This window comes from Protopterus annectens, chromosome 4.part1, assembly GCF_019279795.1.
Source record: "Protopterus annectens isolate FY-2018-M chromosome 4.part1, PAN1.0, whole genome shotgun sequence".
NCBI lineage: Eukaryota > Metazoa > Chordata > Ceratodontiformes > Protopteridae > Protopterus > Protopterus annectens.
The window spans coordinates 622,524,833-622,542,371 of NC_056734.1; the positions used below are offsets into that span (position 1 = coordinate 622,524,833).

Below are 17,539 nucleotides of genomic sequence, written 5' to 3' on the forward strand. Positions count from 1 at the left end.
TTTCTATATCAACACCTCTATTTGTCCTTACTATCTGTTGTAAGATTAAAAATTTAAAACAATGACTACTGTCCGTATTCAGGACATGATTAGCTAGAGCATTTGATTGCTTCTGGTTCCGTATGTCCCTTATATGTTCTAACATTCTTTCTTTAAAGCTCCTTTTTGTTTTGCCTACATAATAGGCATGGCATACTTGGCAAAAACAAAAATAAACATCGGCACTTTTACAATCATAACAATTCTTCGTATAAAGTTTAAAACATTTCACAGGATGAATGTACTCATTTTTAGTGTAGACATGCTGACAAGCAGCACAATTCCTGCACGGAAAAGTGCCCTGTCTGTTTGAGAAATTCTTTCTAAACGACTGATGTTCTCTATTACATAGCTGCTGCTTTAAAGACGCATTATTTCTAAAACTGAAGTTTGGGGTGTCACCAACTGTGGAAACCAGCCCTGGTATTTCATGTAGTAAATGCCAATTCTTTTTAATAATTTCCGTATACTTATTGATGTCACTTGCAAATCTAAAAAACTATTCTAAACTTATTTCTATCAATACTTGTATCATAAGATATACTTGTATCAGCACCATAACAGCTCATGTATGGTTTACATCTAGTAGATCTCAATTTCCATGCATCTGCTATCACTCTAGTAATTTCTGAGCTAGAATAGCCTCGTTTGAAATTCGTCTTGCAATTTATTTAAAGCAACTACTGCCTCTTCATCATTATTGTGTAGGCATAGGGTTCTATAGACTTGTCCTTTAAGGACATTTCTAGGTATGTGTCTCGGGTGCATGCTTGACCTGTGAAGACAGGCATTGGTTCTTGTGGGTTTGTGTTAAATACTAGTTCTTACCTGCTTTAAGTCAGTATGGGTGACACTCACATCCAAGAAGTTAACACATGTATCAGAAAAAGTAAAGGTAAACTTCAAAAAGTCTGTAGTGCTATGCAAGTAATCAATGAAATTACTGATATTTCCACCATGCCCTTTCCACAAGACAAAAACGTCATCCACGAAACGTACGTACCAGAAAATATAGCCAAAAAATGGATTAACATCTGACAAAACATATTGTTCTTCCCATTGTACTAATGACAGATTGGCGTAGCTGTTAGCACACGAAGTGCCCATAGCTACGCCAATCTGGTCTGATGAAGCAACATCAAGTTGTGAAAGCGCTTACCGTTTGTTTTCTGCAATAAAGTACTGTGTACTGTGACTGATTTCCAGTGTGTAACTTTGGTGCCTTAATTTACTTTTGCTGTTGTGTGTTTTGGGCACCCAAGTGTACCTGAAGCCGTTGAGTTTGTATCTTCAGTTCCTATTTTTATTCGGCTAAGGACACACTGTACATGGATATAATATGGACATGGATACCAACCAAGAATCATCTAATGAACATAGTCGATTTTTAAAGCTTCTTGAAGTACCAGTGAATCCATTATTAAACACTGATGTACAGGCAAGTACAGTGGCTATTGGTTCAGAGATGGAAAAAATGCTTGAGTTCCAGGCACAATATAGAGGGCTAGAAAACCTCCTATATAAGTACAAACGACTACAATGGCAAAGACTACACCTACAAGCTTCATTGGAAGCTAAAGTAATACCTCGAGGTCTACGTATATTAAATATGCCAACTTATGGGAATACATATCCTGAACTCTTACGTAAGTGGCAAGAATTGAATTTATCTTTTAGCTCCAAGTATATGGAGCTTCTTACAGAGTTCTTTACACCTCTTGAAAATGAGCTGAAAACTGAAATTGTGACACTAGAAAACCAGATATCTGTAACCTTTCCTGCTACTATTACCCTTAATAAAATGGGCCAGTTGCATGAAAGCATCAGTGCCTATGAGAAAAAGCTTCAAAATGTTAAATTAAATAAATTAAATAAAGATAAAACTGATTTTAGAAACAATAATGTCTTCTCATGGCCAAGAGACCATATAAATAGAACCCCTTCGTATAATCCTGTTACAGTGAATAGAGAGACTAGTAGGACACTAATTACTGATACACAGGCTTCCACTTCTGGTTTTCATGCTAACGAGACGAGGGAAAGCATGGCAATACAACAAACTGACCAAGAACATGTTAATTCTAGTGTTCCTACTCTCCAAGTTGCATCCTTTGCTTCTATCGTGAATGGGAATACATCTACATCGAATATGGACAAAAATTCGAAGTCAGAAGAACGAAGGAATGCAAACACTATAGGTAAGACTCCAATAGACACTTTACAAGCAAATGCCACAGATACTAGCATTTTTTTTTAGAGAATTTGAAAGTGGGAGAATTCACTTTGAAAGCAGCTCTCCCATTCAGAGCTTGAGCCAAGAGCAATCCCAATATGGGAAAGACAGCAAGGGAACATCAAATGGACAGAACTGCACACTTTTCAAAGAAAAGGAGGATGTAAGAACTGATCTTATTAACATTTCTTCCTTTACTCTAACTAATGAACAGAACAGTTTGCTTAATAAGGGTTTGTCTTTTATAGGTTCATATAGGTTCATAGGTTCATACTAGGCTATCTGCCCGAGGGCATTTATAAGCCTAGCCCATAGTTTTGTGGCTTACGCCACCCCTTAGTTTGGAGAAACTATGCCCATTATTTAGCTGTGCCTCTGTCGAGCAGTGACACTGAGGTAATACCTGCCAGGAAGGCAGATTTAACTGAAATGTTAACAGACTTGAAATTGCTTGGTAAGAATTTATCGCTAAAATGCATGTTTCGTAATAATGAAAATGTCAATGTAAATATATACGAGAAACCTAGCACTTTTGTACCTCCTACCCCTCCAGGCATACAAAGATTTTTAGACATCTGTGAAAATGCTTTTAATGAAGCTTATACTCCTCCTGGTATGCAAGGCTGTACCTTTCATAATTTAAATGCAGAAGAATATAGGGCTCTACATGAATTGCAGGATTTACATTCCCTTATTATTAAACAAGCAGACAAAGGTGGTAAAATTGTATTAATGGACAAAGATTTATATGTTAACCAGATGAAGGTTTTGCTATTAGATACTTGCACCTATCAAATGCTGACAAAAACAGCTGTAATTGCTATCACTGATAAAGTGTCCTTTTTAGTGTTTGATTTATTGATTATTTTTTTATTTTTATTTATTTAACATTTGTTGACCGGGAATGTCCGACTAGGTTCCACAGAGCCTGTTTTCAGCGGAGGCCCGGGGAGAAATTCTCCAGATGCATGTCTTTGGAATGTGGGAGGAAACCGGAGTACCCGGAGGAAACCCACGCGAACACAGGGAAAACATGCAAACTCCACACAGAAGGCACCCCAGCCGAGAATCGAACCGAAGAACCACAGGATTACAGGATTACAGGACTAATTGATGAATCCTTATTCAATTATTTTTCAGTACAAAAACCTCTAGTTCCTAGGATTTATGGACTCCCTAAAATCCATAAATATCCCACGGTTCCTCCTTTACGCCCTATTGTATCAGGAGCAGGATGGTGCACTGAGCGCCTATCTATTTATGTAGAAGGTATTTTACATGAGTTCTTGGATAGCTGTTATACAGTTCTTAGAGATACAAAAATGTTTTTACAGTGGTTGCAAAACAGAATGGAAACCATTGATAATGATGAAGAATTTGTATTCCTTACCATGGACATTGAATCTCTTTTTACTAGTATTCCAAATGTTTGGGGAATTGAAAAAATAAGAGAATTCCTCTATATGAATAAGAACCTGACTACTAATAAGATTATGCTAGTCTGTGCACTATTGGAGATTATACTTGAAAATAACATTGTAACCTTTCAGGATCAATTTTTTCTACAAAAGATTGGCGTAGCTATGGGCACTTCGTGTGCTAACAGCTACGCCAATCTGTCATTAGTATGATGGGAAGAACAATATGTTTTGTCAAATGTTAATCCATTTTTTGGCTATATTCTCTGGTACGTACGTTTCGTGGATGACGTTTTTGTCTTGTGGAAAGGGCATGGTGGAAATATCAGTAATTTCATTGATTACTTGCATAGCACTACAGACTTTTTGAAGTTTACCTGTACTTTTTCTGATACATGTGTTAACTTCTTGGATGGGAGTGTCACCCATACTGACTTAAAGCAGATAAGAACTAGTATTTATCACAATACCCACAAGAACCAATGCCTGTCTTCACAGGTCAAGCATGCACCCGAGACACATACCTAGAAATGTCCTTAAAGGACAAGTCTATAGAACCCTACGCCTACACAATAATGATGAAGAGGCAGTAGTTGCTGTAAATAAATTGCAAGACGAATTTCAAACAAGAGGCTATTCTACCTCAGAAATTACTAGAGTGATAGCAGATGCATGGAAATTGAGATCTACTAGATGTAAACCATACATGAGCTGTTATGGTGCTGATACAAGTATATCTTATGATACAAGTATTGATAGAAATAAGTTTAGAATAGTTTTTAGATTTGCAAGTGACATCAATAAGTATACGGAAATTATTAAAAAGAATTGGCATTTACTACATGAAATACCAGGGCTGGTTTCCACAGTTGGTGACACCCCAAACTTCAGTTTTAGAAATAATGTGTCTTTAAAGCAGCAGCTATGTAATAGACAACATCAGTCGTTTAGAAAGAATTTCTCAAACAGACAGGGCACTTTTCTGTGCAGGAATTGTGCTGCTTGTCAGCATATCTACACTAAAAATGAGTACATTCATCCTGTGAAATATTTTAAACTTTATACGAAGAATTGTTATGATTGTAAAAGTGCCGATGTTGTTTATTTTTGTTTTTGCCAAGTATGCCATGCCTATTATGTAGGCAAAACAAAAAGGAGCTTTAAAGAAAGAATGTTAGAATATATAAGGGACATATGGAACCAGAAGCAATCAAAATGCTCTAGCTAATCATGTCCTGAATACGGACAGTAGTCATTGTTTTAAATTTTTAATCTTACAACAGACAGTAAGGACAAATAGAGGTGGTGATATAGAAAACCACACTGAAGAATTAGAACAACAATGGATCACCAAGTTACAAGCAGATAGATATCCTGGTTTGAATGGTTGTACCTCATTAGTTCCTTACCTTAAGGCAAGGCGCCTTAAACACTAAGTATGAGTTTTTATTGTATTATTATGGTTATATGTGCACAAAATGTGTGTGTATATGTATATGTATATATATATATATATATATATATATATATATATATATATATATATATATATATATATTTTAATGATTATCACCAATAACCATTAGGGATGACATCCCCCCTTTTTTAAACATTTAAAATATTTTATTGTGTATATTTATACACCCTTCTATATCTTTTATGCATTTTTCTTATAGATATTGGTATATGTTTTTATGTTTGTGGGGAAATATTTCTTTAAATTGTGATGTCATACTAATTGTCTTAGTATTTAACCAAGCATCAGTTGTAGTGATGTGGTCTGATGAAGCAACATCAAGTTGTGAAAGCGCTTACAGTTTGTTTTCTGCAATAAAGTACTGTGTACTGTGACTGATTTCCAGTGTGTAACTTTGGTGCCTTAATTTACTTTTGCTGTTGTGTGTTTTGGGCACCCAAGTGTACCTGAAGCCGTTTGAGTTTGTATCTTCAGTTTTGGTACACTGGCTGTATGTTGGCCTGCCTTTGGCAGATGATCCTTACTGTAAAGAATATTGCAACAGTGAAATGGAAGGACATCACCTATGGTGAAACCACTCCAGTGTGTGATGCCTGCTAAAAAAAAAAACATTGGACCACAGCCACCAGAGACCCTCAGAAATTACAACAAAGGCTGCAGAACTCCTTCTACAGTGAAGCCTAATTAAATGCTGCATTGTCTTACTTGTTGAATCACAACAAAACCCTACACAGTTCATTAGACAATTCAAAATTCTTTGCTTAATAACAGGAATGTTCAGTTTATTATGCACAAAAAAGATGAGTGGTTGACTGGACTTTGTGAATTCTTCAGTCTTGCATATGTATACAGTTTTTCATCATATACGGTCTATGCAGTGTAAAATGCTCTTTTTTATTGCAAAGATGAGAATAAAAAGGAGACAGATCTAAGATACAATCCAGCAATTGCAACAAGCTAAAGAGAAACCAGAAGAACTGATATGTCATCTCCATAACAAAAAAAAAATCATATGGACTTTTTATCTATTTATTGTTTAAGAAACTCCTGAAATGAGTGAGACACAAATGCATACAGAATGCCCCCACCCCCTCGCCCATCCATGCTCTTGCCAGAGTATTACAGCACCTTCAATAAATGAGGGTCAGAACATATACAAGTGATACAAGCGATGTGAAAAGATCCAGATCAAGATTTCCCACGATGATTACTGTTAAAATCCTGTAGAATGAGCTGCTATTCTTGATACAGCTGAAATACTCAGCTCAAGCAGTCTATAAGCATGCTGTGTATTTCCAGAACATGAGACTACTGTTAAATTAAAATCCACAGAAAATATCAAATCTATATGGTGCACAGCCAAACATCAAGATCTTCTGCTTATTTCTTCACATTACTGTGATTTTGTCAGTGACCATCTGTACGACACCTGGGAGAATAGAGAGCTTGGATGCACAGCTGGATGCACAGATCATCTAAAACTACCTGTAATATTTCCTACAGACTGATGGCCTGTTGGACCCTGGTCCATGTCTTCACATAAGCCCTCTAATCAGGGTCTTAAAGCATCAGTCTTCGTAGCAATGTTCAGCAGTGGCCCAAATAAGTCTATCTAGCTACAGTTATCCACCAATGAAGTTGTTTTGCAACAAGATACTAGTGAAGCTCTTGGTCAAAACACTCCACAGTCTGATCTTACAGATTCTGGAGATAATGCCGTACAAGTGCAGTCTGTTGCTCTGAGGAATTACAAAGAAAGCTGGCAAAAGGCTCAGCTGTAACATTCTGACCTAAAGTGTAGAGGCAAAACACTCTGAAAGAAGGATTTATTTATTTTTACATTTCTTAAATGGGAAGTATAAAGGTCGGAAGACCCTTTTCAGGCATGACCCAGGCTGGAAGGCACAGACCATTTGAAACAATGAGACAATAATAATAAAATTGGCAAAATGAGACTCTGTACCCAATTTGCAGTCGAGAATTCTTCTGCCAGATGGTGTCAAACACAAGTGAATCAAATCCTGCGCTTTCTGGCTGAACGCAAGTCAGACACAGTCCATAAAACAGGATATATAGAAACTGACCATCACCTTCCAAATGGAACAAGCAAAAATCAACCAGTCATACCACAAGGACAAATATGGACTACTTACGCAGAGCACTTAAATAATAAATAAATTCAACATTTGTTTACTGGGAAAGTCCAACTTGGAACTGAGCCAATTTTTAGCAGAGGCCCAGGGAGAAATGCTCCAGACACATGCCTTTTGAAGGTGGAAGGAAACCGGAGCACTTGAAGGAAAGCCACATGAACACAGGGAGGACATACAGACTCTGCACAAAAGGCACCCCAGCTGAGTATTGAACCGGCGAACCTCTTGTTGTGAGGCGACAATGCAAACCGCTGCATCACTGTGCCATCCATAATATATCACACATATCTCAAGGTAGGCACTTTCAGATCACTCTGAGAAGCTTATGGACCAAACAGGAGAAATGCAGGCCAAAAATGTTAATGTCCTACATAGAATCTAACCATCTGTGAAAATGAAACATGGGAGCATGCTTCAGGTCTACTCTGAGAACGTCGTCTTAAAATAACTGGGGCATAATGGCTGAAACTGTCAGCATCCTCCACTTCCCAGTCTTGAAGTGTTTGCTAAGACAGCACAAATCCTGACTAACTCTACAGAAAGCTTTCCTTTTGATGCAAGGCAGAATCTAAGTAATGTCATACACTTAGTATGAAGAAAGCACTCCTCTTGAAACACAATTCCTTAACATTTTGCACTAAACAGAGGTTGCCCTAATCTAGAGACTTGAATATCTTTTAATTAGTTGTCTGTGAAGTACAGGGACAAATTAATTTTAGTGGTCAAATTTGAGCAGTCTCCAAACTAAACCTTTTGCCAAAACTTCTTTTCAATTTGGAAAGCATGTCCAATTGTCTGTTGCCTCACCAAAAGACTTTTGAAAAGGGGCAAAGAAAAGACAGTAAGGTAAAAAAAAAACACTCTCCCCCTGTCAGAGCTATACAGCAAGATGCAGTGAATCATTTAGAACTCTCTGTCTGAAATAGGGGCAGTGAACTGCAAATACAACTGACCCTTGCATTATCCAAAATCTCAGCCCCTACTACAAAAGGTATTGACCTACTAATTGATTCCACAATAAGGCACGGCCCAATCCAAACTTTTCTAAAAGCAGAATTTCTTATGTCTATGCAGAATATCGAAGAGAAAAAAAAATGTGTGTATAAACAATTAGATACAGAGCCTAACTTTTAACTTTATTCTTCATATCATGCTATCAGTGAAACTGCACCCATAATCAGAAACAGCAGCAGACAGGGACCAAATTTTATAAATAACTTACAGAAAATGTGTCCCATTATCCTAAATTGCCTACTAGCTATAATAGAAAAATGCAGCTGATTTTACTGCAAATAAATTGTCTACTACTAAAAGCAGTAGTTAGATTTAAAAATGTTTATATTCTAGACTAGAATCCTGCAGTAGACAGACAGATTGCTCATTTACATACTGCGGGTAATGTATCACAACTAATAACAAATGTAATGCTTTTTTTCAGACATGCTAGTAGAAAAAAATGCAGCTTTTCGTAACTATACTATCATAAATTGTAATCTGCTATTTGTCTAAAGCTTAGACAAAGCACTCTTAGCTGCAGCAAAGTCGAGCTGTTCCATATCAAAATAGAATGGCATAAAATCAACAATCATACCTATATAGAGATTTTTACCTATATATGGATTTTTTTTCTATATGCCTTTCGGTCTGCTTGCTAATCACTGGTCTTTCTCCCATGAGTTGCAACAATTCATTCACTGCCAGTAAAGGTGCAGCCAGTGACTCAGGCTACAGCCAAATGGAGAACGCAGCCATCCATGTGGTCAAGACGGTTGCTTTACACAGTGCTGCTTACAGATCATCAGCCATTCCTGCAGCCTACTATCTACTGAGCGAGTCACAAGCCACATGCACAGATCAACTATACCAGAAGCTCAAAGGACTAGAGAAGATACATTATAGCAATATCGAACCTCCATGCAGCCTTGGAGATCTGAATGATTTGCAATCCCCTCGCTGTTGCCTCCATCTTGGCCTGTCCGTGAACCCACATGGACACCCTTCATTTAAAGCAGTCATTTATTTATTTTTTTTGTTTGTTTAAGCTCTAGTTCCTCATATAAATATCCAGTGCCAGCAATCACATCAGGAAGCTATCTACTCCTTCCTAATACACAAATATGCTGCAATATATGTGCCAACGAAGGCTATTGTCACTACCCTGAAAGCACCAAGCTCATGTTCTCCTTCAGTTTTTGGGCTATGTTGGACATCATGGGTGTATCCACCCACTAGAACCAGTCTCTCACCCAAAGACAGGCAAAGAGCATTCCTACCCCCACCCCCTTCAGCTCTTCCAGCCCTAGTGCCACTAACTGAATTTGAGTGGTTTTGCTTGCAGGCAGGGCTCGGTCCATCTACACCACAGAGCTAGGTCAGAACAGTCAATTCATAAGACATGAATGAAAACCCTAAAGGACAATGAAACAATGACATGTAATGCCAGGAACAGTACACGTCATTTCTCTTAAATCCTCTCAAGTTTCATGCAGGGCAGTTTGCTGACACATGCAGCTAGCATCCACTTACAAAGCCCTAATAAAATTAACCTAAGTTTTAACTTTACATCATGTTATCAGTGAAACTGCATCATGATCAGAAACCACACAAAAGCAGGCTTTTCTGTACGCCATTTAAAATGCTCTGATGCAAGTTCTGACAAAAACATTCAGATTATCTGGCTAGCAACCTTCCTCTTCCATACTGTACTCAGACATTTCATAATCAGAATCATTTTCTTCCATTACATAATCTGATTGTGAGAACAGAGAATGGTGAACTTTGCCATATTCTGTACTCCAAAAGCAAACAAAAAGCTTTCATCTAAATTCCAGATGATCAAATTCAAAACAGTAACATCCATACTGATCAGAAACACCACTACCAGTAATATCAGTGAATCAGACATTCAATACATCAGTCCTCTCCATGGGCAGCAAATTCAGAATACTTCAGTGTGTTTTAAACTGGCACAGCAACTACTTGACTCACGTCTCTATGTCTACCAAGTTCAGTCTGATACACTAACTCACTAGAAGTGGCTGCCTCTCACATATGTATGTTTAGTTTTACAGACTTCAAGGCATGTTTAAACACTAAAACATAGCATGCTTAGGGAGTAACCAGTTAAGCTGGAAAAAATAAGTCCCAGAGCTTTTTTCACTTTTAGTAGATAATGAAGCCTGAAATTCATTTTTGAAAAGTTGTATCCAAAACAATGCAAACGTGTCAGAAATAACATGCAACAGCTACTGCAGTCTTGCTAATCAATACGAAAAAGAAACCTTAATAAAGTTAACATTTCTTTAACATTTACTTGCATTTGCTTATCAGAAAGGTTTGACTGGGTCGAGCTGGACCCCTTTTGAGCAGAGGCTCAGGGAGAAAAGCTCCAGTATTATATTTAGAGAGAAAAGCTTACAAAGAGATTATAGCAGACAATACACAAGTACAGTGTTTAAAGTAAAGTGGTCAAATAAAGCAATATCAACATACATATTTATTGGGATGGATAGAAACGGTACACCAACTATAATAAAAAAATCCACTTTAAGGATGTCAAGCAATAAGGCATAAGAAAACAGTAGGTTAAGCAGCTGGAAAGGTATTACAGCTGAAATTACAAATAAGATTCAACTAGAAGTGATAAACTATAGGCTAGGTGTGTGTACAGACTTCTTGCATTGGTTGGGAATCGAACCCGGGTCAACTGCTTGGAAGGCAGCTATGCCCACCACTATACCACCAATGCTACTATACCACCAATATGTGACAAGCAACAACTGCAAAAAGAAGAAAAGTCAAAAAAGGGGACTGCAGTGAAGTAGTAGTTAACATAAGCCAGTTGTGGAAGTGTGGGACTAGGAGTACAAGAAGAGAAAGAGATAATTAAATGTTGACAGAAATCCAAATGGTTGAAATATGTAAAAACCTACAGAACTGAGTGTAATAATCAAGGCTACAAAAAATTCAGGATTAAACCAACCTATCTACATATTGTCCTTCAGAAAGGATCAGATACTGTCATGCCTACATTTTAGAACTCTTATCAGACTTTTGACTAAAACACCACCCTAAGACATTATTCATCAGAAAATTATACATAAGCACTACTAATTTGTCAGCAGGTTAGTAATGTGGACAGTAACAGAATTGGAGAGCTGCATTTGTCAATGCTCCGAAATACTTAACAGAAAACTGAACATTAGAAGAAAATTCTAATGAAGCACTACACTTATTTTACTGCTGTGGAAGTTACTTTTTTATTTATTTATTTACAGTTAAGGAAAGTAGACTGGGTCCTTTTTAGCTGCAACTTTAGTACACAAAGAAAAAAATACAAACAGTAGGAAAACATTTACTTACAAGAGATTGTGCCACATATAGAAAAGTAAGAATAAACCATTATATTCCACGTGTGCTGCATATACTGAGGGATAAAATATCACTGCACATCTAACCAGACACATTAATAAATATATACTCAGCAAAAAATAATGTACATTTTCCAATTCAAAAATGTTATTTTCTCACAAAAGCGAAGAACTAGCAGTACTGTCTGGGTGAGGGATCCAAGTGTTCCTGCTGCTAGGGTCGGGGCCACATTAACATAACTGACTTATAGCCTGTTTGCATCAAACAGCATGGCATGTACTCAGTACTACTCTTCACAGTTAAGGCAATAACCCAACCAAGGCACAATTTAACACAAGGAAGAAGCAACTTTCCCAAAAAAGTGGTACTTTTAAATAATGCTGCATGTATGTTTTTACAGCTGTACTATATTTTAATCAAAACTTCATCTTTAAAAATTAAATCTGAATTTTCATTTCTGCAAATGCCACATTAGTTATTTGCATTGGTACAAGTAAGGAGCTTGACAACTAAAAAAGGCAGTTAGCACCTGCACATTAATCATTAAAAGCCATCAGATTTTCTAGCAGTAACAACTCTAGGAATTTCCTTTATACCCAATATAGGACAAACCTCATCTATACTGTGTCAACTGCAAATAACATGCAAGTACACATATAAACTACAACAACACATTAGAAGTTAAATGCAGTACCGAACTACTAACACAGTTACACTTGCTATACTTAGCAAAAATTCTAGAAAAAATGGATTTTAGATGTAAAATGTTTACAGATTATTAGTATTCTGTGTAAAAGATCTGTGGAATCATTACCTATGTACCTACAAACAAAAATTAAACTTCACATAACATTAAGAGGTCTACTGAATGCAAATAACAGAAATAATCAAACTCAAATTGCATACCAGTTGAATTACTCTAAATGTAGTTCTGCTTTGAAAAGAATACACCACAAACCTGACATAAGAAACAGATAATGTGTAAAAATGAGTTACAGCCATTTTGAATCTCTACTGACACGGTAAGCCATCTGTAAATCAACCTTAGGGCAAACTATATTAAGAAATTATAACAAAAACATATAGAAAAACAATATGCCCACATAAAAAAATTGAATTTTTTTTTAACTTTTCATGTATGTCTTAAAGGAGAATACAAAGTGGATGTTGGACGTGTAATACAGCACTTAAAAAAAAAAAACCTCACATGACTCCTAAAAATATTAAATGAAGTCACGCATCCTCCTCATCCCCAAGAAAACTTCCAAAACACACCAAGGCAAGTTGTATTTTTCGCAACCAGAGCAGCAATGTCTAGCAAAAACAATCTTGTATTTATCCAAAAATCACAATGCATTGAGGAAGAGCTGGACTCAAAACTTTTCTTTGTATATTTGGTTACTAGAAGTTGATACTGCGGAGGTTTAAAGCTCCCTATGTCTGTTTTATGATTTTACATTTTGTTTTCAGAGCTTTATTTGGCTACTTTACCCTTTGTTTGTACAAGTTTTTTCTAAATAGTAAGAGAAATCATTCATACATTTACATAACAGATGTGACAGAAAATAAATGTGGTTATTCACAAGAAAAATCAGAAAGTATTTAAAAAAAAAAAAAAAAGTCAACATTCAACAAAAAATACTGCTACACAATTACAATTGTTTCATAAAAGAATAGACAGAAGCTTCTATACTGGCCATAAATAACAGACTCTTCTCAAAATAAAAAAAGTCAGAATTGGAGTAAACCATTGGTATGATATCAATAACCAATACAAACTGTGGCAAGACTACGGAATATTAAGGTACCAACTGTGAAAACTATTAACAGTGATAACCATATACCAGTAAACTATGATAAAAATTAATGTTCAGGTAAATAAATATGAACCCAGCTGAGCAAAACAGTGCAATAGACCATATTCAGCAGTCTTTATTAGAAAACAAAATCACATTGAAACAAAAACTAATATACCAAACAAAATTTAAAAAAAGCACAATTCATTTCACTGAACTTGTCAAAGTGAAACAGCTTTTTTTATAATTTGGAGACTGCACAGCAATACTTATTTCTAAATTTACCTTGTCCAGTTTTTACAGCACTGAAGACACTATCTAGATCAGCCAGGGATGCATACTTATCCACAGAAGGAACGCTAGGTGTATTTACTACAGCTTTACTGGCAGTTGTTGCTGCCACGCTGCTTTGAGAGGAACTGAATGCTCCAAAATCAGCACTAGAAGATTTGTGAAAGTTGTCAAAGTGGGCAAAGTTAGCATTAGCTGATCCACTGCTTCCACCTGCAATGCAAAAGGATAATTGGGGAAAAAAAGAACAAAAAAAATCATTAACTGAGAAGCATAATGTTAGACTGACATTAAAATAAATCAAAGGCACATAACTCGAGATGTTATTCATGAGATCAGCAAGTAAAAAAAAAAAAAAAAAAAAAAACTCTGTACTGCCGACTGCCATTTATCATCACTCCACTTAAGACAGCAGCTATCTTGTGTGGCTCTTTCACCCCATCCTGTACAATTACTAAACTTCACTGCAAATGGCAATATCATGCATTGTGACACACTATACTACAGATTACAACCGCACTGCACTTGGGGTAACTAAACTAGAAAGAGAATAAGGAATTTAGGAGAAATATCTACAAAGGAAGGACCAAAAGTGAAGTCAATGAGATGAAAGAAGACAGATGACGTTTTATATGTAACATGAGCATATTTTTAAAAATGAGGTACAGTACTGATTGACATGGAGCTTTCTCAAACTCATCCCAGAAGTACTGTCGAGGTACGTGATCTGCTCAGTGTCATACAATGACTCACAAGCAGAACAGATGCAGTAACGTCACTGCACACATCTATGGCAAGACTGCAACCCAAAATAATACAGTCTGGATATGCTACCAAATCCCTGAAAAGATACCAGAGTACAGACATTAAAGGCATAAGCGTGTATAAGATGGATGGAACTCAAAAAACACATCAAGTGGAAAAAATAGAACAGATATATAGCTGAGATTTAAAATCTCATGGGAAAAATCAGTTAACTAGGGCTTTTTTATATTCATTTATTTATTTGACATTTGTTTAACGAGATAGTCTGGGTACGTACCCATTTTCAGCAGAGGTCTGGGGTGAAAAGGTAACGATTGCATTTCACACTGTAATACATAGAGAATTTACATTTGTAACAGTAAATACAAAATTATATTTGAAACTAACATACAGAGTGAAATATTTACAAAAGTACAGATAAACTGTACACAGAGTCAAATATTTACATAACTGAGAGGTAACATGGTAGGTAAGGGAAATATTCTAGAATAAGGAGTTTGACAGCAAAACTGAAAAACACAGGTGAAGACAAAAGGCAAGTAACGTTTCAGGACACAATGGCAAATACCTGGAAAGGCCTTCCTATACAAGTGATGGAGACGAAAAAAAAAAAAAAAAGTCACAAGATTTGAAAAAATAAAGACAAGCTAGAGAAAAACAATGGGAAGTACAACACAGCACCTCACGAAATTGCTAGACAGAGGCAGTGGCTTCTGTAACAATATTTTTAACAAACGAGCTTCTACTCACTAGGGTCGGCTATGACCCAGCAAGATTTTCAAGCAGTAACATTTTCTGTGCAAGTCCAACAGCAGCTTCTCCTGTTGCACTGTTCTTGTGTTACGGTATGCTGGTACCACATAATAGCAGCACTACTAAGCCTCACCTTCGGTTCTTCAAGGAAGAAATTCTTAGCAAAATCAGCAAAGTACTACTATTTGTTAATACTACAAGTACACCATAGCAACACAACTATAGTACTGTAAGGTTATAATAATAAAAGAAAACCACTACAGCCTTTAAATAATTTAAAGCCTTATCCATGGACAAAGAATTGGGATGGTGGATGAGTACTCCTACTCTTAAGGGAGCCACTCCCATCACTATCTACGTCTAGCTAGTATGCAATTTCTACTCTTGCATTTATAAGCCAATTATGACTGAAGTGATTGCTTTATGCCATCTTGTGTCTTCCTTACATTCCCTTTATAAAGCTTGGTTTTACTAAGCTGGAATTGAGACCATGTGGTCCAGTTTATTTACCTAAATACTCAAAACAAGCACACTCAGAGCCAAACCGATCATCATGGAGAACTTGAAGTTTACTAATTAAGACTAATCCCAGTTAAAGGGAAGGCAGAACAGGTCACCTTGCAACACTGATGTCTCAAAGCTTTCTCAGCAATTATGTAAACACTGGACGTCCCCAGTGCATTTGTGCAGCTGTCAAAATGCTATACAGATAACACAGTTTGACAGACATTGCAACATTCTGGTAGGATTTTTAGTTAACTTTGTAAAGGTGGCTGCAGCTTCTCCCGTTGATGTCCATGTTGTTGTTGTTGTGTCTTTTGGCTTTTCCCGGTTAGGGGTCGCCACAGCGGAACCCCGGTCCGCTAATGATTGGCAGTAGATTGTTACATGCCGAGTTGCCAGCTCTGATGCACAACCTTCAATGAAGGTACACCCATTCACGCATATTAATAAAAACATTTTTGGGGGGGGGGTTAAAGAGACAGGAGCCCTTCTTACACAATAAAATTAGCTTTTACCTTTCCCTGGTTAAAAACTTCAATATAGAAACTTGTTTTACAATAGACAATGCAGTTCCAAGAATGGTATAATATAGGAAGTGGTGATTACAGAGAAAGAATAGTTGTGTAAAATCTTACCATAGCCATAAATGTCCTTCTCTTCCATGTTGCAGTATTCTAGTTGTGGAATTTCCTACCCTCAGGCGACTCGTACATTGGCTCCTATACAAACGCTTCAGCATGGTTGTTGCAGTGTGCGTGGGACATCAGATGCAAGGCCATAAACGAGAGACCTTAAATGCGATGCCTACACGCACAGTCCTCAGAACTTGAAGGCCAGCAGGTGGAAAAGCCAGAAGTGTCAGGTATGGGACCCTAGGGTCCTTCTGTAGCATAGATAGGCCCAGGTTATAGTGGGGATAAGGAGAATGAAGAGGGGAAATGGTGGGAGGGATGGAATACTGCAACATGGAAGAGGAGGACATCTATGGTTATGGTAAGATTTTACACAACTATTCTGTGTCCTATTCCTATGTTGCAGTATTCTAGTTGTGGGAGAGTACCACAGCTTAGATGGATGATGATGAGGATTCTATAAAGCTCTGTAGGATTGTCCTGGCGAATCCTGCATGAGCTCTGGAGACTTGGTCAAGTTTATAATGTTTGGTAAAAGTGTGGATAGTGGACTATGTGGCTGCTTCCATAACGGGTGCCGTGTCCAGACCTTTTATGAAAGCCTTGGAGGCGGCCACTGCTCTTGTGAAGTAGGCCTTTACTCCCACTGGGGGACTTTTCCCATGGAGGGAGTAGCATAGACAAATGGCTTTCCTGATCCAGGATGTGATGGTTTGTTTGGAGACTGCCTTGCACAGAGCTCTGGGGTGGAAGGAAACAAAGAGTTGCGGTGATTTCCTAATGGATTTGGTTTTGTCCAAGTAAAATTTTAATTGCCTGTGCACATCCAGGGAGTGTAGTATCCTCTCTCCTTCATTAGTGGGAGAGGGTAGGTGGATGGATTGGTTAAGTGACAAGTCACTGACCACCTTGGGCATAAAGGAGGGATTAGTTCTCAGGGTGGCCCTGTCCTTGTGGAAGATAATGTAGGGGGGACTGGCCATCAAGGCTTGCAACTTTGAAACCCTTCTGGCTGAAGTGATAGCCACTAGAAGGACTGTACATATTTGTAGGGAAGAAGTACCAGCCAGTTTGAAAGGGTGTTGGGTATGTTTTTTGAGGATGTAC

The 17,539-nt window shown here is 37.3% G+C and overlaps 1 protein-coding gene across 11 annotated transcripts in view; it reads right to left on the bottom strand.

Moving 5' to 3' along the window:
• Nucleotides 1-17,539, bottom strand: part of AGFG1 (ArfGAP with FG repeats 1) — a 1,878,478-nt gene that overhangs the window by 490,610 nt on the left and 1,370,329 nt on the right. For 8 of the 11 annotated variants that reach the window (XM_044070432.1, XM_044070431.1, XM_044070430.1 and 5 more), the window contains one exon: nt 13,773-13,991. The exons of the other annotated variants lie outside the window; for them this stretch is intronic. In XM_044070432.1, coding sequence (XP_043926367.1) covers nt 13,773-13,991 — 219 coding nt within the window. The remainder of the gene's footprint in view (nt 1-13,772; nt 13,992-17,539) is intronic. 11 annotated transcript variants of the gene reach the window in all.